Below are 26,210 nucleotides of genomic sequence, written 5' to 3'. Positions count from 1 at the left end.
AGGTAAATATCAAATGAATACATGAAAATATTTTGCTTAGTCATTAATTAATGAGGAAGCCAGGCTTATGACGGGTTCAAAGGCATTTAAGGAACAGGTTATTTATAGTCAGTTTGAAACAAAAGTGCTAAATTAACCTGCAATAGTTAACTTCACTAAGTCTGAGCCCTTTAATGAATAATAAACAATGAGATGCCTTGTCTTCTCAAGGATGACAAGGATGTTACTTGTCTCATCATTGTTTGAGCATCTGTGCTGATCCATTCCCATACCCTAGGCCATGTTCACCTTTATAGGTGTATGTCTTACCTACTAGACTGAATCGTTTTTTTCTGAATGGGATAAGTATACAACTGTATTTTAGAGTCTTCTGTTTTATGAGTCCTCCTATCTCAAAACAGTCTCTGAAATGGAATTTTTCCTTAGTATTTGGCACAGACAAGAGACCCAAAAGATAATTGCATCTGACAGTTGGTGAACCTGGACCAGATAACGCAGTGGGATATTTGGTATATTTATAAGTGTATGTGTGTGTGGTATGTATATTTGGATTACTTAATCACTAGCAGGAAGTATCAGATAATGTTCAAAGTGTTATGTGTAATACTCTCCATATCCTTTTTTTCTGGATTAGTGAGTTCTACGCCATATTAGAAGCTGATGCTGAATGGATCTGAGGCTGCTAAAGATTCAAGGGACAGCGAGATCTGGGCCATTTTATCTACATTTATAGGGATGATCTAAGACCTGCTAGTAATTAATTCTTCTCATAGAATACCTACAAATGTACATGCTGCAAAATTGGAAGTCTGGTTAAATGTGAATTTCAGGACCAGAAGCAGTAAATTTGCCGTAACACTTCTTTTTGAGACTCATGATGCTACTCTGATGAATCTGTGATAAACAAGACTTAGAAGCATAATACTATATTGGGTAGCTGTAGACACTTATACACGTTGAACAGAAGGTTGCTTTGAGCTATACTCCAAGTAGAAAGGCAGGCATATTATTTTTTCTCTCAGAGCTCTACCCACATGTAGAATTGCTGTTTCGTATTTATGACTTTCTTGATTTCCTTCTCTTCTAGGGACTTACTGAAGTTTTTGGGATCTAGCTCTGCAAGACAACCAACAACACAGAGATAGATGGTGGCTGATCCATCATTCTGGATCTCTTAGTACCTAATGACTAGCAGACCCTCTGCCAGCCCTCAATTCATGTAGCATGAATAAGAAAGAAACCTGTGCTATATTAAGCCACTGAGATTTGAGGATTTTTTGTTAATGCAACATACCCTAGTCTCTTCTAAGATAATAAACAATGGCTTTATCATTAACATGAAGGTGAATGAATAAATAAGTAGAAAATAGTCAAAGCAATCAGAAAAATAGACTAGAATAGTGATTCTCATACTTTAAAGTCCATCCAGAATTACCTGGAAGACTTCTATAAAACACAGGTTGCTAGGTTTTATTCTAAGAATTTCTAATTCAGCAGATTTGGTAGGTGGGACCCAGTAATTTGCATTTCCAACACATTTCCAGGTGGTGCCGATGCTGTTTATATGGGAACCACACTTTGAGAACCTCTGGCCTGCAATACATTTCAAAAGAATATTACTGATGATGAGAGTGCACACATATATAATAAAGCTACATGATTCAAGTAGGCTGGTTTTTTGATACCAATGAAGACATAATTTAATGAAATTGACTTGGAGATCTGGGACTAGATACAATAATAAATGTTTGCAGTTTACGCATGAAATTATTTTATTTTCCCAAACTGCTAACAATTGAAAGCACTTTTCCTCTTGAGCAATCGACCTTTTTAACGATATTTTGACCCAGTTGCATAATTATACCTAGGGTTATTAAAAGAAAATCCAATCCATTTAAAAAATTCAATTGTACATATAATTAAAAGCTTAACCTTTCCCCCCTCCCCACACAAAGTATTTTCTCATCCCAAATTTTAGGCTGAACATGTAGAGGGGAAGCCACAGGAGTAGTAGATCATTGCCACATAGTCATCAGCCTGCTTCCTGGTGTCTGCTTCTTTTTATTTATTTATTTATTTGTTTGTTTGTTTGATTATTATTTTTGTGTGTGTCAGCTTCTTATGAGTTAGTTGGGGTAGGAAATGGGGTACTTTTTTATGAGTGCCTGAGTGAGTGTGTATCAGCTGAACTCTGTTTGTAATTGTGATGTGGATAATCACATATCTGTGGTGGCAATGATCCTGATTAAGATGGTTATCTGTAAGGTATTATGTTTTGAGTATTGATGGTATCCTCATGAGAGGTCATTATTTTTTTTTCAAGATTTTATTTATTTACTCATGAGAGACGGACAGAGAGAGGCAAAGACAGGGAGAGGGAGAAGCAGACCCCTGTAGGGAGCTCAGTGCAGGATTCAATAGCAGGATCCCAGGATCATGACCTGAGCCAAAGGCATAAGCTCAACCACTGAGTCACCCAGGTGCCTCATGAGAAGTCATTATTGATGGAGAACTTAATACCCTGTTGCTCAACTGGTATTTGTGGCCCTTTGCAGGACTCTATCATCTTCTATATATTTTTATTATATACAGCCACAGTTAAAATCTAAGTATTTGGTGAAAGATAAATTTCTAGTCATTTCTAGAGAGGCAGAAAGAAAGATCTTCATAAGCAAAAAAAAAAAAAAAAAAACAAACAAAACAAACAACCCCCCCAAAAAAAAACAGGATTTCAAAGCCTTTTCCATTACTTAGAAGGTAATCAATAAAATTTATTTCAATCTCAAATATAAACATTTCTAGTTATGATTTTTAAATGCTAATCAGCCAGTCAATTACTATGAACTTCGTAGCAGAGAAAGCACAACTTTGCCACAGGTACCATGGAAAATTATCTTTCTCTCATTAAGACATTTATCATATCACCAGCCAACTGACAGCTGATGGACCTTTGCAGGTTACTGAAACCAACTGTTATTAGACTCTGTGAAGCAAACAATGTGAAATGAGATAGCCTGCTTCGCAGTATGGCCAAGTTCTCCTGGATTAATTCCTATTTCTTAGCTATTTTGTCCTGCTTCTTTATTTACAAAAAAATTTCTATAACCCACACAGTGAATTGATGCTTAAATATTAAGATATTCTTTGCATCATTAAAACAAGGGGTAGTTTTAAATGCTACAACCATTGCTTGCCTTGGTCCAACAAATTCCAAGATTTTAGCTGATACTCTTGACATCACAACCTAATCATGATCATTATGTACATGGGATTGTAGGTATGTACATTCTGGGTTCTCTATACATTCTGGGTGCAAGTATCTACATATAAGCTTATAGAACTATATAAAATGGGGGGTTGGTTACTAGGTATATATTTCATGAAACAACTTTTAGGGACATTTTACTATGTAACAGGCTTTATATGGTTTAAAGATCCTGTTCTCTAAGGGTTTAAACTTTAGGTAGAGAATCAAGAGTAACAAATAATGCTACATAAAAATTTGGAACTAATAAAAATCTAAGACAATAATAAAAGAGGTCTATAAACTGGTATTTGATTAAGTACTGGATAAATAGTACAAATAAAAAGTAGGGGTTTAGAGGAAGAGAAGAGAGCATTCAATGTGAATCTATTTTAGCACTCAGAATCTCAATTTAAATAAAGTATAACCTCCATCAACAAAAAGACTATCACTGATTTGTGATTCAATCTAAAAAGGTATAGGAGAAGTCATATCTTTAAAAATTACTTCCACATTTGCAATACCCAAATGTATGTGTCTCAACAAACACCATAATTTACAAAGCATCTGTAATTCTAGCTTTGGAAAGCAACTCTTTAGAGCCAAATTAAAGACAGCATAAGTAGTTGTCATATATAACTAAACAGAGTGTTATATTTTATTATTTGCTTGTCTACACCTTTAAGAAATCACATTAATATTTGGGTTGATGCATCAATTTTTTATGTATTGTACTGTTCTCTGTTACAAAGGAATTGAAATTGAAGGGTTATACATGCCTGACAATATATTTTCACAAGGAAAACATACTTGAAAAAGAAAATTACTTCATCCATACACTAGCTAGTCAATAATTCCCAAATTTCTTAACAGAGATTAAGATAAAGCCACACTTAGCCAGTAAGAATACTTCAAATCCTGAGGGATCCAGCAATACTGATTGTAAAGAAGTTATGATTTCAAATAGCTAGTTCATTAGCATACATGCAGGCAATTTACCTTGCTCTTTGAAATAAGTAATAAGATCTTGAGAATAGACATATACAAATTAAAGACATACTCCAGGCAAAGTAATTTATCTTCCTTTCAAGGATACATTATTAAACAAGTTCTGTGATTGCTCTGGGGACAATTTCTGATGCCACAGCAAGTGTACCTACGTCTTGCTTCTTTTGATGTACTCATATTAAGGCAGGTATTTAGGTACCTCTAAAAGGCAAGGTATTCTTTGAAAAGGTAACATGCAAGACAGATTAAGAAAGACAAAGAGCTTTAAAAAACCTGGGAAATTGAGGAAAAAAAAAAAAAAAAAGAATATGACCACAGGATGAGTGAGAGATTTTCTACCCTCAAAATTCTCATCCTGTGGTATTTAGGATTCATCTCATTTGGTACTAAATTAATTGGCTAAAGACATTTCAGGGTCATAGAAAGCTCCTTGTATTTACCTGATAAAGTAATTGTTGTTTATGGACATTCAGGTGCTGGTATTAGCCATAGTAAGCTAAGCTTTGCATAGTCACAGAATCTTTGAAATTTCAGTGGCTTTGCACGAGATTCTAGTTACCAGCATTGTTGGTTGTGTTTTGGGGGCTCTATTTGGAACCTTTACCCAAATGGTAACTCAGGAAGTCAGAATCTTTCCATTAGCTATATAGATAGGAAAGAAACAAAATGAAGAGCTCCCACTTTTTCTTTAACTATCTCAGGCTCCAAGCAACAGATCACTTCCACACACTTTAAACTGACAAAAACCCAATCATTGTGTCAAATCTAACCACGGTAGTTTTTCACTGCTCTACAAGAGAAGAAAATGTTGTGGTGAACACATAGCATAATTGCTACCACAGTTCTGTGGGAAACATATGAGAGTTAGGTGTTACCAAGGGCTTTAAAAAACATGTACTTGAAAAGGAAAATTACTTTATCCATGAAGCAGCTTGTCAATATTTGATACATTTCTACACAGAGTAGAATATAGAATATTTTGTTTGGCTAGTTGATAGAATGTTGCAAATTTGCAAAGGTAGGGTTCCCTGGTCCATGTATATGTCCATTAATATGTTTACCTGCTAAGAAGAAGATGATTTAAATATATTAGTTCAAATATATGTTTAGCAATGAGTAATAAAGGAGGGAAGACAGATGAGAATCATCCCTATGAAAGGAGAAAAGTATTGATTCTGTAATATGCTGTATAAAAAGCATGGCCATTACTAAGTGCTGTTACTTTAGGAATTTGTATTAAATATTAGATATTTAAATTAATATTAATTTCCAGGCACTAGGAAGGGTCCAGAAGTCTTCATAACCTACAGACAATGCTCATTGTTTGGATTTTTGCTTTGGCTTGAAGGTTGAAACCCTTATAAGGCACCAAGAGGGTACAAAAAATTTCATTACTCATGTAAATGAAGATCCAAAGGGAAGGCTCCCCACTAGTTCAAAACGGTCTTGAGAGAGCAGGCAAAGGAGACTAGCTTGGGATTTAGTTCCAGAGTGAGGCTGGGGTATGAGTTTCTGTGCATATGGACTGGGGCTTGCAGAGTTTGAACTTCTCATTGGATCCAAGGAAGGAAGCACCCAGGCTTTCTTAGCAGCTTGCCCAGGGTGGGGCAGAAAGGAAAAGGGCAAGGTACAACTTCAAAGCCATTAGCAGTCAAATATCAAAATAGAGTTCATCTTTATGATAGTTTTTCTGGACCCAGTCTAGTTTGTTTCACTCTCATTTTAAAGCAACATAGCTCATCTTACTCTTTGTCAACATTTTAAAGTATGTGGATGTGGGAGGGCAGGGCGTTGTGAATATTAGTGAGAAATTGGACACTTTAATTTTTATGACCTGAATAGATTCCTTTAAAACTTGCTACATACATATATATCTCTTAAAAGGTAAAAATTACAAGGCTACTAAAAAATCATTCTCTTTCTGTTAGGCAAGGTCTTGTATTGTCTTTAAATTGTCCTTGGAGTAAAACATTCTATGGAATAGATATTGGAATGTATTCTGCAGCTATAAAAGTAAGAAGATTTTTATTCAGAAATAGCATCTTCACATTAATTTCAAACATGAGAGCTATACCATGGGTTTATTTTATTCATTCATTTTTTTTAGATTTATTTATTTATTTAAGAGAGAAAGAGTGTGCACGTGATGAGGGTAGGGGGAGAGGGAGGGACAATCTCCAGCAGACTTCCCACTGAGCACAGAGCCCTGTGCAGGGTTCCATCCCAGGACCCTGAGATTATGACCTGAGCCGACAGTCAGATGCTTAACTGACTCAGCCACCTAGGTGCCCCTTATTTATTCATTTGCTAAGAAATATTTGTTGGATACCTATGATGTCAGGCTCCAGAATCTTGGCAAATTTGAAAACACTTGAGTAGTTCATAGGCAATTAAAAATAAGCACAATAGACATTCCCCAGCCATTCAATATTTAATTTAGAGACTGAAAAGTTTGACAAATAGTATGTGTTTTATTATGTCTAACCTGCCTGCTGTAAGTGCATTCCAAGTTGCAAATTGGTAGAAATTGAAACTGAAAAGATGACCTCTAAGATATGTTTCTCATCTCAAGTAGTGAGTCATCACACAGTTTGGGGTCTAGGAATTTATATCATCTTACCTCTAATGGAAAATGTACAGAATCATAGGATCTTAGAGTGAGAAGGAACCAAGGTGTCATCCAGTTTACACTCCTAACTAACATAAACCATTTTATACACTAATTCTGTAGTTGGACATCAGGCATCCACACTGATACTTCTGATAACAAGTTTTCACTACTTGCCAAGACAGGCTCTTTGGTTATTTTTCAAAATTGGAAAATTCTCTCTTTCCTTGGCTTCAGTGAACTCTATAACTGCTGTTACCTGATATTTTTCTGGATAATCCTTTTGATTCTCCTTTGATGACACTTTTACTGTTATCAGAGCTCTGATCTGGCCCCTCTTCAATTTTTAGCCTATACATATTCATGAATAATTTCTCCAATTCCCATGGATTCAACATCAACTTCTAATATATACAGCTCCATCATTATTCTTAATTTGAGATCTACCCATATCACTGGCCCTCAAATGGCACTATATGATTCTCAAGTTCTTAAAAACTCACATGTCCATAACAGGACTCATTGTTTTCTGCCACTAAACACGTCATCTGTCCTGTGGCACTATCTCAGATAATATAAATATGTTCTCTGCTGCTGAAATCAGAAATATGGACATTATCCTCAGTTCCTTCTATTTCCTCAGTCCTTGCCTGCTTCCAATTCCATAATTCTATGGCTTCTAATCCTAAATAACTCCCATGTGAAGTCTTACGACGGCCATAGAACATTGGATTGATCTTCTCTTTCAAGGAGACTTCTCGGCTCTGGATTGTGGTTCTATGACTTAATAACTTAACCTTTCCATTCCTTGCATTCTTCCCTGCAAAATGGTTTTAACAAGAGTAAATATATTTAGTTCAAAGGATTGTTGTGAGTTATTAAATATAAAATTACTGAAACAACACATGGTACATAATAAGCACTTATATAAATCTTAAACTATCCTTTTAATTATTTATTTCTTTTTTAAAAATATTTTATTAATTTATTCACAATAGGCACAGAAACAGAAAGAGACAGAGAGGCAGAGGGAGAGGCTCCCTGTGAGGAGCCCTATATGTGACTCAGTGCAGGACCCCAGGATCATGACCTGAGCCAAAGGCAGACACTCAACCACTAAGCCCCTCTTTTTAATTATTTCTGTTCTTAATTCTCATTGGCATGTCTTAGATAAGTCCTATTTGCCTGTTAAGTGCTACATTGCAGTATACTCCTAACTGGTCTCAAACCCAAGTCAAATGATGTTTACTAGTCTTACTAACATTCATCGGTGGCTCCCTTGTTGCTAGTAGTATGAATTCTAAGCTCCTTAAGTTAGAGCCCAAACTCTTTACCAGAGCTACCTCCACATTGCCAGATATGGCCTCTGACTACTTCTCCAACTCACTGTGTACTACCTCTTCCCTTGCTTACCATAATCTGGTTTCTTGAAGTATTCAATTTCTTCTCACTTTGGGGTGATTGTTGAACTCTTTGGAATACTCTTCTTATCTTACCAACCTTTGATGTGGTATTACGTCACTCTAGTATGTGTTTCAATTATACCTCGTTCTCTTTATAGCATTTTTGTCATAGAGTATGATAGCAATTTTCTTGTCTATAAAAAATCTTTGGAGATACTATAATCTCTAATAGCAGAAGACGAATGGCTGGCATACAATAAATATTTATTGAATGAATGAATGTATTTAAATAAAACCTGCCACCCCATACCATCCATCATGATTTTTTAGCATCTGGAAAAAGATCAAGCACACTCCAATTATGCTACAATCATCTCAATCAGTGAAGACAGGAAAGTTTTATCCTGCCTGAATCTCTTCTTTATTTTAAAGTTCTCTGGTTTATTTCACAATTCTGTTAAGATTTCCCAAATCTCAATACTCTATAGATTTATCATAATATAGATGAATTTCAAAGTGTAAGTAAACACAGTATCTCATTTTTGTTCAAACGATGATAAAATATTAAGAACTAAGATATTCTGCTTATGTAGAAATTGGTGCTCAAAGAATTGTTTTTGCATAATACACTCTGATCAAAAGCTCTAAATATTTACTTTTGATGAAAAAGTAAATGTTTCTTTCTTAGAGTGGAAGATATTCCAGAAAGTTACATTTGTAGGTATTAGAAATCTATACTCACATTGAATACTCCTATTTCTCCACCCTAGGTGAGCTCTATATCAGATAGCCCTTCGTTAAACCTATAAAGGGCTCCTAAATGCATTCTGCAGGAAACTAGTTTTATAGGCTCTCAACAGGTGTTATTTCAATGGAGAATATTCCACAATCCGATAATGTCGGGAAATGCTGAATTCAAAGAGCTACTTTACTATAGGAAATCTGAAAGCCTTTAATATATTAATGAGCACTGAGACTGTCTGGGAGGTTGGATAAAAAATGCAGTTTTCCCTTAGGGTTACTTGACCTTGGAACCTTTTATGCAAAGTACATCATGGGACTAGTGTAAAACCAGTTTGGGAAATGTTTTCTTCTAAGTAATAGATCTCCTTAAAAACACTAAAATGATGTATAAAATTTAGTTAATTAACTTCCTCGATGACCTTATTAAGAGAGAGTTTAATACTCCATGTAACTCAAACAATGTAAACCATATAGTCTCTCCTTATAAATATATTTAGAGTTCAGGCCCATTCAGAATCCCAACTAACCTGCTTTTCCCTCAAGCGTTCTTCTGCTAGAATAAACTGGCTCTTTTATTTATGCTGTTGTTGTTGTTGTTGTTTTATATAAAAATCACTTGGGTTTTTCTAGTAGGTATCCTGCATCTGATTTTTTATTTTTTATTTTTTGATGGGTTGGTTTCCTATCTGCTATGAACTGAATTGGGCCTCCCTCAAATCACATGCTGAATCCTTACTCCCTAATGCAACTGTATTTTTGATAGGAGTTAGAAGGAGATAATTAAGTTTAAATGAGGTCATAAAGGTGGGGCCCTGATAATAGGGTTAATGTCTTTACAAGAGGAAACACTAGAGTCCACTTTCTCTTTCTGCTGTGTGAAGATACAACGAGAAGGTGGCCATCTTCAAACCAAGAAAGAGAGGTCTCACCAGAAACCAAACTGCTGGAATCTTGATCTTGAACTTTCCAGCCTCTAGAAATGTGAGAAAATAAGTTTCTCATTTTGTTACACAACCCAAGCAGAATAATAGTCTCCTGCCTAAGTACCACCTCCACTTCAGTCATGGTCCATCAGATTCCCTCTATTATCTAAAATCAAGCTCAAGAATTTGAATAGTATGAATATTTTTGATTCCAGGGAAGTCAGCATATAGTTCATCCATTATTTCCATTAGGGTAGATATTTTAATTCATACAAAATCTGAGTTCGTGTCTGACCTAATTTTTATGCATTTTTATTCTTATGTCATTTTGAAAGACAAACGATAACAAGTATTGGAAGTCTAAAATCCACTCTAACACATTTTTTTAAAGATTTTATTTATTTATTCATGAGCGATACAGAGAGAGAAAGAGAGAAAGAAAGAGGCAGAGACATAAACAGAGGAGCAGGCTCCATGCAGAGAGCCCAGTGTGGGACTTTACCCTGGGACTCCAGGATCACATCCTGGGCTGAAGGCAGGCGCTCAGCCACTGAGCCACCCAGGCGTCCCCCACTCTAACACATTTTAATCAGTTGGCTGGCTCTTGTAAGGAAATTACTTGGATAGGATGAGCCAAAGTCTATGTTTGTTTCTCTTATCTCCCCTTCCTGCCTGCACTCTCACTCTCTGTTTAAAGGGAGCCTCTCACCAAAGCACAACAAATGAATGATACCACCTGAGGCCAGTGACTGATGAGGAACTTGTCAGCTCAGATAATAAAGACTGCCCACATTTCTGTGTGCTCTTTGGTGATTTATTATGATTTTACAATGTCACATACAGTAAGAACAATAGGCCTAACCTCCAAGGGAAGAGGAATTTTATATATGAAGAGATCTATTTTCCATTCATGATGCCAGGTTCTTATCATTTTAATTACTCATTTAATTCAGATGATTTGACATTTGCTTTCTTGGAGAGATTTAAATTTATTAGGCCCTTGATTAAAAAAAAAAAAAAAACCACTGTGCAACTCAGAAGCAAGAGTACGTTATGTCATTTGTAAATATGGAAATAGCTATTTGCTCAGGTACATGCTTTGTTGATAGACAAAGGAAGAACATTATTTAAATCAACATTTTCCAAGTCAGTTGTAGAGAACATTAGTTCTGCAGAATTTTGTTAGTTAGAAAATTAAGGAAGGGTATTGTGTTTGAACACATTTAGCAAATTCAGGGTTAAACAAAGTTAACTGGATTTCTTGACTACAATATTTCTAATATCCTTTAAATGTTAAAATGCCTTGTGAATTTACTAAGAAAGCTTTTTTCGCATGCAACATTTTCTGAATTGAATATGGTCATGAAGACCTCTTTTATTGTTGTGGCTGTTGCTGCTGTTCATTTTTTTTTTTTGCTTCTTTGCTTTCACAGATCTTCTGTAAGGGTTACACAGCCCATTTTTAAAAATGCTCTTTATGTAAAAGTGTAGGCCTCTCATATTGCATGCTTGTATAATGCCTCAACTTGCTTTTAATCAATTCTTCAGCCTAGATTATCAACCTATAGAAATATAAATATCTCTGCTTTATGACAGTCATTCTCCAAATGTGGTCCACATGTGGTCCACATACCAGCTGCACCAGCATGACCTGGGGACTTCTTAGAAGGGAGCATTCTCAGACCCCACACTAGACCTACTCCTTTGGGGCCCACCAATCTGTGCTAAAAAGCCTTTCGGGTAACTGGTATATATACTGACATTTGAGAACCTGAAAACCACTGATTTTGCATATTAGAATCAGAATGAAGACTCAGATCTCAAGTAGAATGGGCATTTTTTTCGAAACTGGGTTGTACTCCCGGAATAGTGCAAGCTACACAAAAGAGGATGGGAAGTTGAGTAGTTAGTGAAGTAACAGATCAAGAGGATAGAGACCCTACAAAGGGGGAATACAAGCAGAAGCCAAGGCTAGCCTAGCAGGTCCATTGAGTGTTTGAGTGACAGAGGTCATTTAGAAATCTGCAAGGCAGGCTTGAGTTCAGAGGCAGAAATCAGGTGCCTGGTAATAGAGGCAAAAGAAACACAGTGCTCAGCCTCAGAGGACCAGGATCCTAGAAATCTATCAAGGCAAGGGGAACTCTGAATTCCAGGGAACAAAATAGGAGGCAGCAACAGAATCTTGTTACCTAACAATGCTGAGGCTGTGTCACTATAGGTTTGTCCTTGGACCGAGTGAAATTAACATTTAGATTCAATGCTAGACAACTGAGTTTCGGAACTTGGACTGGGTATGAACTTCTGAATTAAAAGCAATAAAATATTACATAACATTGGTATGGCAAATATGCCTGCGTGAGAGTCCATGCGGCTTCAGAGGTTAGGAAGGTGCAGAGGTAGACACAAGGACCCAGACAAGTTATTGCCACAGGAGTGTTGGATTCCTCAGTTAAAAAATCGATTACCAACAATCCTGTCTGGCTGTCATTGGGCCTGTAGAGCAGAGTGAACCTGCTTCTCTTTGCTTCTCCTCCCTGCTAGATGATTTGTAATGCTTTATTACCTTTACTAAATGAATGGTCCTACCTTCAATTCTTCATTAAGCAAGGACATATGTTATGGATTGCATAATTTTAAATAGTCTGATTGCTATGCTTGTAGGTGTCTCCTTGAAGATGTGACATTGATACTAAGTTCCAGATGTGGTTTGACCAGTTAAACTTAGATGTCAAACAATAACATTCCTTGTTTTTGGACATTTCTATCATCTGTTTTTCTTTGGCAGTCTCATTACATCAAGTAATGCTAAACTATCTGTCAACCCAAATCCCCAAATTTGATTCACATACACTGATTATTCATAAAATGTAAAGGTTTACAGTTGGAAACTAGACTTTCTCCGCTTCCTCGGTTTTCATGGCTCAGAGCGCTTTGGAGTGTAGATCTGCTATATCTGCACTCAAGCTACTGAGATAAGTATAGCAGACAGGCCAGTGAAAAATTAAACCACAGATACACATACGTGTATCGGTCAAGCTTCTGAGTTTGGGTGTTTCCCTATTGCATGATACAATAAGAAAAAGCAAATCAGCATTACCAAAAATATTTATGAAAAAAGTTGATCAGGAATTTTGAATGATTGATTCTTCTAATCTGCATGTGTCATATTCCCAATTCTTTTTAGGCACTGCTTTAATGTCCTTCCTCTAAAATACTCCAGGGTTCTCCTCAACCTGCAAATCTTTTGGAGGTTCAATAAAAATTATAGTATAAGGTCAAATTACTAACCAGGCCAGTCTTAAAATAAAACATAACTTTTTTTGAGAGGTCTCTTTAATATTTCAACATGAAAAATGAGTAGAATCAAAATAGTGCCTGGCTTTTAGAAGACAGTGAAAAAAATCTTAGTATTAGCTAGACCCAGAATAAGCAGAATTTCAAAATGCCTGTAGATAGGTGATATATTTCTTCCCCTGCACACTAAGAGAATACTACGTGTGCTATTTGACTTACCGGAGGCTCCCTTCCAATATGGTCAGAATTCAAACACTTTCAATGTTGAGGGAGAAGGGGAATTCTGGGGCAATTTGCCTAGCAAAGCACTTGAATAAACCAGAAATAGTGATGAAAGTGACCTTCATAGACAAGTTTGCAGACTGTGGTTAGGGGGCCAGACAATAACCTGAATGGTAACTAAAGCCTTGTATCCTCCTTGGTTATAACAGGTTTTCAGCACAGACATGATTGACTTTTGCACTTTAAGGATTAATAATCTATTTTTTTTCAATGCTGTTTTCTCTGAAAACCAACATGACCCCTCACATAATATAAAAAGCCTAGATTTTTCAACTAGTGACTTTTTGATGCCTACTCAAGCAAATTTTGTTTTTGTTTGTTTGATTTATTTTTGTCTAATTATCAAAAGATTTCCAAAGCTCAGTGTAAACTTTTTCTAGCATTTGTAAGTGAAAGTTTTCACATTCAGAGGGCATAGAATCTTCTTAATGCTACCCATTTCACTAGCTGTTCACTTACTTAATTCATGTTAAACTTGAAGTAATTATTGGCCAAGTATGACAGTTTTATTTTTTTTTAGTATGACAGTTTTAAATAACATGAAGATTGTCATCGATTTAGGACTCTTTTTTTTTTTTTTTTTTTTTTTTGCCTATTAGAAACAGAAACAAACAGAAAACTTAAGCCAACTTTGATGAAAATTTTTCAGGTATGACCTCCAATAAATCACCTAAGATGGGGTGGGGTGGTAGATGGGCTACATGAGTGATGTTAGATAAACAGACAAGGTGGGAAGAGTTAGAGAATCCTTATAATTCAGGCAAACACTCCAAAATGTTCTGCTACAATCTGTTGAATAATTCTGAAAAGAAAAATCACAATGCCAAAGAATTTAACTTCTAAACTCATAGTCAATTCATTCTACTTGAAGGGTTAGGAAACATATCTAGATATAATCCAGACTGTAAATGTTAACAGGGAAGTTACCAGCATCTGACAGCAAGAGCCCTGTGCTCCAAAGTGCAAAAAACTTCCTTTGGTTGAATTTTCTTTAATATGACAAATATTTTTAGCAATTAAAATAGAATTTAACTTCAAGCACTATTTAAAACGGTGGTAAACTGGAATTACTTTGAGAAGAAAAAAAAAAAACCATGCTCAATACTCTATGCTAGTTTACTTTGATATGGAAGTATTCACAAGGCTCTTTAATTATTACTTTAGTAGAATTTGCAATTAAATGAATGCCAGCTATCAATTTAGTTCTTAAGAAATCCCACTAATATCACTGTATATTAGCACTTTTCAGAATGCAAAACCTGACCTAATAAAAGATGACAAAAATTTTATAATTACACTTTGTTTTAAAAATAGGACTAGGCAAATTAGACCACTAGCTAGATCAAGATAATGCCCATTGTCAATCAGAGAGAATTGCTGACATATGGCATCAAAGCTCTAAGGAAGTCCAGTGAAAATCCTTCAACCGATATGTGTATAATTATCGCCTTTGTTTAAAAAATGGGTGATCATTATGCTTCTTTCAGATTGTGATAATTTCTATAGTTTTCTTCTTCTAAAAGATTGCATAACCTCTAACCCTTTTATAGATACTACTCTTTTTTCCTCATATTGTTATATAATTTTTGAGTTACATCATATGTTTCGAAAAAGAAATCTGTGTAAGGAGTTAATGCATATGCCACACCTCAAACTTTTCTACACCTTGTAGGGTCTCCCCACCTAATCGTAGAACACACAGAAGCCATTTGGTAGATACCAACCGACACAGGCTAGAAGGATTTCACAACAAAGAGATAAAGCACTCAACATTAAGTGGGCTGTGGTATACCAACCACAAAATAATATATTTATTTTTCCAACATTTTCTCTTATTGAAAAAAAAACTACACAAAAAGCTAATTGATAATTAATTTAAAAAGCAATGTTATACATTATCCTGTGTTTAGAAATTTGTCACCTTGGCAGTTTCATTCATTGACCACATGGCCATTGTTTTTCATATGCCCATGTCCAAATAAGAAGATTTCTGCTGGTCTTTCCAACTGGAAGTCTGCACAGATCCCATTCAGAAGTCTTACACAGTGAAAACTCACAGTGAGGGTGAGGACTGCCAGTAGGAAAAAAAAAGAAAGTCAAGACTCTTCACACTGTGTACATCGTGTGTCTTGAAGGATCATTCACCCAGATTTTACAGGATTTTCATTCTAGTAGTTTTGTCAAACTCTGTGGTCAACTTTGTTCTTTGTGGTCTGTAGTAAAGCAGATTTTCTTTTGGTACAACATAAGCTTTAATGCCCATATTTAGAATTGGAAACAGAATCACTTGACCGGCGGAGGGGGGGGGGGGGGCAGGGGGGCGAAAGTGAAAATAAACCAAACCAAATAGGAAACAAACAAACAAACAAACAAACAGCATTTTAGAGGGAAAGTGAAATAAAGCAATTGAAATCAAGTCTGAGAGTCACACACAGCTAACAAGGAAAACTGATTTGTTCCCCCAACTTCCCCCCAACCCCAGGTCCCCACCCCCCACCCCTCCTGTGGTTCTCCAGCCCAGGAACCATGCAGTGTAGAAAAAGCAAATATACAAACAAACCTATTGTGTGGCTAGGGTGAAATCTATTTTTATAAGAACTCGACACTTCCACTATTTACATCCAGGAGGATTTTTGCTTGTTTTAGGTTTTGAAGCAAAGACAGGTCTATGGTTCTCCTGGTTACGTTGCAGGTGCATCCGCTACCCTCTCTCGGCAGGATCAGTGTCGTCCTTCCTTTGCTCCCCGTCCTAAGCGTTTGAACAGGATGGATGCGCGGCTGGGGACACCCATTCATTCTCCTCGAAGGTGAAGCCCTCTGTCCCCGCGCCCGGGTCCCCCCGTGAGGCCTGGGCTTTCGCAGTTAGTTTGCTATTCTTTCCAGGTAAATGGCCGGCGCCGCCGACCTGGCGATGGTGGCGATGAAGCCGTGGTCGCGCCCGAGCTCCAGGCTGGGGGCCTCGTCCTGCTCCGGGGACACCGCTTCGTAGCCCTTGTGGACGCTCAGCGGCTGGTGCGCCTGGCAGTAGCCCATCCCGGGCGGGTCGTAGCTGTAATAGGGCAGGGGCTTCACGTGGTGCGGGATCTGCTGCGGGGAAGACAAAGTCCCGTTAGGAAAATGCATGGGCAAGGTCAGAAGAGGACGCTCCTAGCACTCTACTCTGAGCTCCCTCCTGCCGTCCGAGGGCATCCACGGCCCATCCGCTGTTAATATCCAGCAGACAACACCAGCACCGTTAGTATTGATCTCGGTATTGTTTTGCCCAGATAAGCTTCTATACGGTTTTATGTACAAAGTGTGTGTTATGTAGGTTTATAGTCTTTGTATGCGCGCCTCTTATGTAGCTGTGTGCCTACATCTATATGCACTTTGTATAAAAGGGTGTAGATACGTCTTTACATTTTATATAAAGTGGGTGTATATATATATATACACATATATGTACGAATATGTATACGTATAGAGATGCACTTTGTATGTAAAATCACAAAAATGTTCCCATGCTCAGTCCTATCATCTATCTCTCTATTGCCATAAAGTTAAAAACAACCTAAGTTCCCATCAACGGGGGAGTTTAACATAGATTGGGTAAATCCATACACTTGTAGACAGACAATACAATGTTTAGGGAGTATCCATCTGTTATAATAAGGCGAGACAGGATATGAAGAGAAAACAATGTAAAAAGAATGTACTGGTATGAGCCATTTTGTGTAAATACAGATGTAAACGTAAGTGGAGTTGTTACTTTTAAAATATCTTTATATATAATTGAAATCTCTATTGTGAGCCTGTATGTTTTTTGCTTAAAACGTAAAAAAATAAGCACAATTTCCTAGAAATTATTTCTGACAATTCTATAACAAAAAAACTTTAGAATCATGAAAGCGAGCATATCTTTGTATTCATAATATGTAATATTATTCATTTCAAGCTAACAAGCCAAATATGTGTCTAATATTAGAATAATATACCTGAGTAATTGTCTATTGAAATCCCTTTAATAGGAAAAGCTAGAGATATTAAAATTATAGTTTTTTTAAAATTTCTTTTTAGAGATAGTGAGAGCAAGGGAGGAGTGGCTGAGGAAGAGGGAGACAGTCTTAAGTAGACTCCGTGCTTAGTGCAGAGCTCTCAACTCAGGGCACGATCTCATGACGCTGAGATTATGACCCGAGCCAAAATGAAGAGTTGGATGCTTAACCAACCGAGCCACCCAGGTGCCCCAAAATAGTTATTTTGATTCTATGCAGCTTTTTATTAAACCACAAATTTCTGATAAAAAATGTGGCATAAGCTTAGAGAAAGGAGAATGAGGATTGCTTAATTCTTGATATCACACTAGAGCATTTCTCATAACCCATTAGATCCAATCTGACACTCCAGTCCAACCCGCTGCTGTCATTGGCTATATGATGCCAGGCTGGGGTTCTACAAACCACACTGCTGCTTGACCTTCTGCTCCCTCTTAGACTTGAACAGTGGGGCCACTAGAGAGAAATGGCGAGACTAGAGGAGATGGAGGGAACTGCTCCCATGATGGGCTCCTTCTCTGTTTTGTCCTGCTCCAGGGAACTACCTCAACGAGGCTCCTTCTATACTGGCTATAGCAGTGCCTTCCCACAACAGTGGGCCATTCCAGTTTGTAGTCTTCCTAACATTTGATCCCATCATGTCCTCCTCAGAGTCTCCAGCACCAAGGAAACGTGAAGTGCATCTCCACAAAGCTCCTCTTTCAAGCTCGTAATTTTACAATTCCAACTTTGTTTAGTCCCTTAGTCCCACAGGTGGTTGGGGTGGCAGTTACTATCTGAGGTTGCTTTCTGCTGCACTATGGCACTTTTAGCCTTTGCATGAACTTAGCTAACAACTGTACTTTTTTTTAAAGGTTTTATTTACTTATTGAGTGTGTGTGTGTGTGTGTGTGCTTGTGCACACAAGCAGGAGAAAGGGGCAGAGGCAGAGGGAGAGCGAATCTCAAGCAAACTCCCTGCTGATCAGGGAGCCTGCCTGAGGGCTCTATCCAATGACCTGTGGTCATGATCTGAGCAAAAATTAAGAGTCAGATGCTCAACCAACTGAGCCACCCAGGCACCCCAATAACTCTGTATTTAATTAGCAATTCCTGTAAAATGCTTTGTTAATATAACTGTTAGGTTACCTGTCTCCTGATTATACTGTATCTGACTTTCTAGGTTAAACTTCACAAATCAAGCTGTTATAATTTTATAATCTGTTGTGAAGTTAATCCCCAAAGTTCTTATAGGTTAACTATTCTGTAGGAAGTTAACCAGTCTTATGTCTAACTTGACAACCTTATTTTGAGAATCCATCCCTCCTATTACTATATAAATTCCTCAATCGTTCTTCAAACTAAGTCTTGTGTTTTCTTTCTGATATCCTCATTAATGTGTTCAGCAAAATTTTACTGAACACAAATTCCTTATCTGTTTTCATGAGAATTGTGTTTTCAAACACCTCTATGCTTATAATGGTAAAAGTCACCTCCTCACATTTTTAAAGAAATAGATTAAAGCAATGTTTTCTATGATAGATCACAACTCATTAGTATTAAAAAATCAATGTAATGAATCCAGATAAACTAGAATTTATTGAATTGATTTAACTAGAATAGAAAGTATTAGTGTATTATGAGTAAGGGTAAGTTGCTTCATAAAAGTTTTGTTTCAAATTTGTGCCTGTTCATGAGTGTGTGTCTACTGAATCATCTTGTGACTTTCTTTTTTAAACTGGGAATCATGATAAAAGATGCTTCTAAAAATACTCAAAGCACATAGATTGCAGTTTATTTTAATGTGATTAACAATAACTGGATAAATTCCCATCCTTTCTTTACTATTCTATTTTTTCTAACTCATATTATTCAGGTTTTCTTAGTCAGTGAGAAAATTAAGCCAATACATATTTCTTTATTTTTTGGATGAGACATTTTGCTTCTAACAAACTATAGAAATGATCCCTGAAAGTATAGTCTTGACATTTTGCTTCTAATGGAAGGCAAGCACTATTTTCAGCAAGTATTAAAAAGTAGTAAAGGAAAAATAATTTCTCATCAAACAAGATGTTGATAAAATCTGGAATACACAACTCTGATCTCAAAAAAATCTGAATAAAAGCACTAGGTCAGAATTGTGATTGGAAAAGAGATGTTTTGGACATCAGCCATTAATTTCTGTGCTGACAGTGAGAACAAGGAACAAATTATAGGACAATATGGTTGAATTACTAGATAATTAATATAAAGTTAGATCTTCTCTGAATGTGTGGTGGTTCTTTTCCTTTTTTCTTACTCATATAGACTTCTCCCTATAATGAGTACAGGCCCAGACATGAAATGTTTGTCAGCAAGTTCTATTTTAGGCCACCTCATAGGATTTTGCTGTGTGTCAGATAGGTAGAGATAACTGTGATTAGTGTCATGGGTCACCACAACTCTGAAAAAGCATAAAAATGCAACCACTTTGTTGTGACATTTCAGCAGAAAGAATTTTATGAAGACCTCCTTAAGAGTTACATAGTCCATTCTTACTTTTTTATTGTTAATAGGTAAAATAGTATAACTCTAGAACACACACAAAAAAATCACCAAATTATTTCCTTTTTTTTTTTTTTTTACCAAATTATTTCCAACGACAGCAACATTCACTGGAAATAGAATATTTGTGGCATACTTTTGAATAAAGTAATGACTCATTGTCTCCAAATTAACCAAATTACCAAAAGACATCAAAACAAACATTAAACAGGCATTCTGGTTTTGTCCACTGTCTTGTAGCACCATGGATAGCTGTCCTCTGGTCACTGCAATAAGAAGATGCTCTAACTACAAACATGGATGAGCCATAAATGCAAAGTGATACAGAGTCTCACAGACCCTTCTAAAACCAGATTAACCTACAGATGAAAACCATTAGCTCTTTTGTGAACATTGTTGAATTTTCAATGTAAAGTCCCAAAAGTTGAACTAAAGTGTTGGGAAAGAACAATTTCATATCTAAGAAACTATGGCATTTATCTTCAGCTAAAGTTGTTTCAAATGTCAAGGGACCTGTATTAAGTGTAGAACGTCAGGTTTATATAGTCCATCATCTCTGAACTCAGAAAATTTGTTTGCTATGACAGTTGGACCGGTTTATTTTTTTACTTCAGTGAACAAGGGCTCCTGCCATTTTCTCTATTGTATTTGAGGCAGGCTTAGGACCTCCAGCAGGATAAAAAACATTGTAAAACTCCCTCCTGCACAGGAGCCCAATAGCAGGAATTCAAAAGCTGTGTGAATTGGCAAGCTCTGAAAGGATATCTGAGATGTTTGCTCATTTACTCTTAAAGTCTATTCTGTGGGGCCCTGTGTAATCAACTGATTTTGTGATTCCTGAGAAGCTAAGAGACTGAGGTCTTGTACTTTATAGTAATAATGTACAGTACATTAACCACCTGGGTCCCTGTGTGTATCATTGTTTCCCTTCCAGCAGTCAAAACAAAGTATCCTTAAGTTCCCTTTAATGTGTATTTGATATTTTTGTAAATGTGTTCTTAGAGATTTTCCAAACGGCCCCTGTGTTCTATCAGCTCTCTGACGGACCTCATTCTGTGGCACAGCACAACAACACTACTTAAAGATGGCTTCATTCATATGCTTGACTGCTCATTGATTGCTTTGGAAGCTGCACTTTATTTACAGATAATAGATGTGGTGCATGGAATGAAGGAATCTCATTGGGGAAATATAATATACCAAAATCCTGTCATTTGCTTCTCTCAAGAATATGAACACTTCAACTCAAATTGAATTTAAAGTTTTATAGAAGCACCGAAACTTCTATAAAGGCATATTTCATAACTAAATCTGAGGTAGGTTACAAAGAGGAAAGTCGTTATTACTAATTATAAGTCACTTTAATCTTGCTGAGTTTTCTGAGAATCCTCTGAAAATAGGGATAATAATGACATCTCAGTTGCTTCTATAAATTTCAGAGAACTCTGAAAAGTACTCCTTGTTTCTCAAGAAAGGAGGAATACACTGAGAAGACATATAACCACTGTAGTTTTACTCAACACTGACAGTGTCTCTCCTGGAAATGTTCCCTGTCTTTTGTCTTACAGTTTCTGTTTGAGAGATGCAAGGACACGAAGGGTCACAGAGTGGTTCATTAACAGAGGCTCTCAATCCTACTTCGTGCACTCAGAAGCTTAGATACCTTAGTGGATGTTCTGGTTTTCTGAAAATGTCATTTATACCTTTGCCTAGAATATGGTTTTCTTCCAACACGCTGGAGGGAGTATAAAAGGACACATTCCTCTCAATTACAGTGGCTCACAGAGTGAATGATTCAAAGAGTGAAGTGAAAGAAAGAGAATGTGTTTAAATCTTAGGAGGAAGGGCAAAAGTATAGTGGGATATGCAGAGCTTCAAAAATCTACAAATTGATTCAGATCCTATAATTTTACATCCATAATAATTACATTTAAAATGAGAAATGAATGTGTCTGTGTAGTTAATGTGAGAGTAATGTGAAACGGACTCTTGATATATGTGATCATGAAAGGCTTTTGAAGTTCAGTTTTGTTATAAGCATGAAATTCCAATATCGTTACCCTCTTTTCTCAAAGGTATTAGCATTAGTTATAAGTAGTTTAATAGCCTGATCATTTTTAAATTACCATGCACTATCATTAGTCTTATTTATTAACTTTTCATGAACATTGTTCACATTTCAGTATGAGTTCTTTCAATTGAAGTCATAAAAAGTTGATTTTCAATTTCCTAAATGACATTTGGTCTCTAATTTTCTGAATTAAAGGGTAGTGTCTGACTACTCAGACCATTTAAAAAGTACCATCCTACAAAATCTAGATGAGGAATTCAATATAGTTGAATTGCTTAATGGAAATGGACACTTGGTTTATTGGAAATAAAATAGATTAAAAATGAAGGGCAATGGCTCAGTGAGTATATAGCTTAGCCATTATTCTATTCACTATATTAGTCCGTGACAAGAATTGACAGACTAAGAAAATGTAAACAAATTTGGTTAGAGGTTTTTTTCAGGAATTGTGATCAAAGCTGACAGAACCTCAGCCCATTTAAGCTAGTTGGATAAAAGGGAGACTTAATTGACTTACTCATAGACTCTAGGAAAGGATTTAGGAAATAAACAGAGGAGGAAGGATACCACTGGGTCTCAAGAACAACTGACACCAAGAACACAAATGTCACCAGGGCCCTCTAAGTCAATCATGCCTGATAATCTCTACACATTGTATTCACATCCTGATTGCCAAATGGCTGCCTTCATCTGATTGAACACATGGCAGCAACAGCTCCAAAATTTTGCATGTAACCATCCATAGTAGATGCACAAATGACCATAGTTCTTTCTAGCTCCTCTCATCAAAATGTAGTATGTATTTCTCCTTGCCTTAAACACTGGCTGATTTTGTGATTTTCTTTGCCCAGGACAGCCTGGCGACAGCAATGCTGCATGTGTCCCAAGGTTCGTAGGATCCTGGCCAAGTTAGCCACCACCATGTGAACAAGCCCAGGCTAGACCACTGGAGAATGGAAGGCTCTGTGAGCTGTGACATTGACAGTTCCTACAAACCTGGTGTCATCTTTCATTTCTCAATTGAGAGAATTAAAATAACAATCACCCTTTCATAAATTTTGCCTAAATGTTAAGGTTTTGAATATCTAAAGGCACATTCAAAAAGGAGACTCAATGTAAATAATGAATCTAATCAATTCATCAGATTACATTATTTAATCCTGTTCTACAATAAAACATTCTTATTCATTGTTTTTATTTTATTTTATTTTTCTTTAGAGATTTTATCTATTCACTGTAGAGAGAATGAGAGAGCATGCTTAGGAGCCCATGAGCAGAGAGAGGGGCAGAAGGGGAGGGAGTAGGAAAGGAAGAGAATCTCAAGCAGACTTTGTGCTGACCCTAAGATGGATATCACAACCTGAGATCCTGACCTGAGCCAAAACCAAGAGTTGGAAGCTCAACTGACTGAGCACCCAGGCTCCCATCTTATTCATTATTTTTAAATGCAGGCTTGCTTCTTAATTAGAAGACATCAATTATCTAAGTATTAGTTTCCACTAATCAAAAAGTAAAACTATTACATCACCTTATATTACATATAAAACATTTACTACAAAGCTTATTTTAAAGCAAAGTCTTGAAACGTACCTTGAACTCAAGGTCAAAATGGAAATCTGAGCCTTGATTGTTCTCTTCCAGGCTAGCACTCAAATGGACAATGTTTTTTATTTAATAGATGTTTGTTAATATTTCCACCACTAAATAAAAAACTCTTGGACATTCCTATAACACAGAGTAGAGAGGAGAATGAATTAAAAGAAAAATGTACCAGCATACGATTCAATGAAACTGGAGGGAAAGCTGGTTTAGACTGGGAAAAGGTCCTCTGCCGGACTATGGTACACTCACTTATCTTTGAGTGTCTGGGATTGGTGAGGTAGGAAGAAAAATCAGGGTCTGGGGGCAATCCCTGGCCATGAGTAAAATCAGGAGAACATCAGAGGTTGAGAATGAGGAAAATAAGCCTCACTTTCAGGATTCATATTGTGGAATATGAAGTAGAGCAAGGGTATGCCTGTACCAGAAAATTTATCTTCTATTTAAGGAAATGGTGAGTTCTTCAGGTGACGAAAGTAAAACAAAACTTCTATGTCTGCCATTTTATTTCTTTTATTCAGCTGCCTTTACCATTAGCCGCTCCCCAAGACCTTGCCATCAGTTGGTTCACTAATTAAGCAAAGCCTATTTCCTTAAAAAAGAGGCCCATGTAATCTCTGACATCCTAACATGATCAGTATACATACAAAGACTTTATGCCATAAGTAGTAACTATGATAGAGAAGAATCTCCAGAAGTGAGATTCAAGAATTCAAGAGAAGATGATAAATCCAAGTGATTAGTGACAAGGTCAAGATTTACTAAAAATGCATGAAACTAGAAACAATTGAAAATCCATTCTTGTTGAACCTCAACATCTCAACATTGCTTGGCTGCATGATAGATATTCACGTTATTTGTTGAATGAAAGAACAATAACAATCTTTCTCACACTTTGTTTTAAAGATTAAGTGAGTGATAATTGTGAAAAAATCTAAAATAATCTATTAGTATTTGTCACAAACATTCATTATATTTATTGATCTTTGTTTTTGAAAATCTCTAAAGAAAAACAAAAAGACAATGGTGCAAATTGATAACTATTCTACTTCCATTTTGTTTATGGGCTGAAGTGTGTACAAAGTAGCTCTAGCTTGCAAAATATACAATACTAAACACATGGCATTTGGCTTCTTATCTTGACGGGACTCTTCAGGCCATTTTAAACTTAAGTTCTGACAAAAGTTGCTTGCGAGCATTTGCTTTTATTGTTCTGTTCTTATTTAAAGACAGGGATGTGTACTATTTGTGCACTCATGGTTGTCCAAATTTTAACTTTTAAGTCAGTCATGGGATAACAGAACAGAACATCCACTTACATCTTTATTGCTCTCCTACCAGGCCGCCTTGTTTGTGAGGTGTCCAGAGAGTTGATTAAGTTAACAAATGAGGTACTAGCTGTTCTTTGAAGTTGGCTTTGACTCCATTAACTGGAAAGCTTATTACATTACCAGCACTCTCAGTGTTCAGTGAGGTTTTGGGCTAATGAGCTGGATTAATTAGCTAGTATTAACTTCTAAAGGCTTTCCTTCTTGTTCTGGCCTCTGAATTTGAAAGAGTAAGAACTCCCTAATAGTGCACGACAAGCAAACATCCCATTGATGTGAAATCTATATAAATACCTCAATAAAACATAGAGACAACACAATTTCAAAACTCACATCTTTCCCCTCTGAAAAAAACTGTGGAACTATCAATGATATACAATGATGCGCAGAAGACGTGTCTTGCCTGAAACAAATGACAGTGATCACTACTTGAGCCCAATCTACTACTGGAAACTTAAAAACAAAACCAAACAAAAGAAAACAAACAAAACCCAAACTTATCAGCACATGTAACAGATTCAATGTAAGATTTACTTTGCAATCTCAGAAATTTAGAAGGGGAGATAAACCAGAAGCAGCAGGAATGCCAACACCAGGAAGGTGTGAGCAGTGGCATTAGAGATGTTTTCCTCCTAGGTTCATTTTCAACTTCTCCACAATGTTCAGAGTAGCTTACTTCTAGTTTCCAAATGAGTTTTTGTAGTATTCTGTACAGTTTTTTTTTTTAATTTTTATTTATTTATGATAGTCACACACACACACAGAGAGAGAGAGAGAGAGAGAGAGAGAGAGGCAGAGACACAGGCAGAGGGAGAAGCAGGCTCCATGTACCGAGAGCCCGACGTGGGATTTGATCCTGGGTCTCCAGGATCATGCCGTGGGCCAAAGGCAGGCGCCAAACCGCTGCGCCACCCAGGGATCCCCTGTACAGTTCTTTGTATAAAATTCTTAATAGCGTCCTTAACTTGTTTTATGGAAGAGTATGTATCTTGTCTAGTCCAAAAGTGACTGATCTGTTCGGCTTTTGAAGATACACTACCTTTGTGATCCTCCCCAAACATGCAATTCGATAGTACAGTGGGTTTTCAGTAAAAGCTAGAAATGTTTTAAAAATGTAAAAATAAAATGAAATGAAATCTTATATAAGGAA

At 36.6% G+C, this 26,210-nt stretch overlaps 1 protein-coding gene across 3 annotated transcripts in view; it reads right to left on the bottom strand.

The window, feature by feature from the left end:
* Positions 1-15,278: 15,278 nt before the first annotated feature.
* LRRTM4 (leucine rich repeat transmembrane neuronal 4) overlaps positions 15,279-26,210 on the bottom strand; it is a 706,001-nt gene continuing 695,069 nt past the window's right edge. The window contains exon 5 of one of the 3 annotated variants that reach the window (XM_049095672.1): positions 15,279-16,590. In XM_049095672.1, coding sequence (XP_048951629.1) covers positions 16,369-16,590 — 222 coding nt within the window. In that variant the 3' untranslated portion in view covers positions 15,279-16,368. Of the gene's footprint in view, positions 16,594-26,210 lie in introns of all 3 variants that reach the window. The other 2 variants (XM_025453735.3, XM_025453737.3) reach the window with 2 other exon arrangements.

Source organism: Canis lupus, chromosome 17 (assembly GCF_003254725.2).
Source record: "Canis lupus dingo isolate Sandy chromosome 17, ASM325472v2, whole genome shotgun sequence".
Classification (NCBI taxonomy): Eukaryota; Metazoa; Chordata; class Mammalia; order Carnivora; family Canidae; genus Canis; species Canis lupus.
This window is presented reverse-complemented; position numbering and strand designations above follow the sequence as displayed.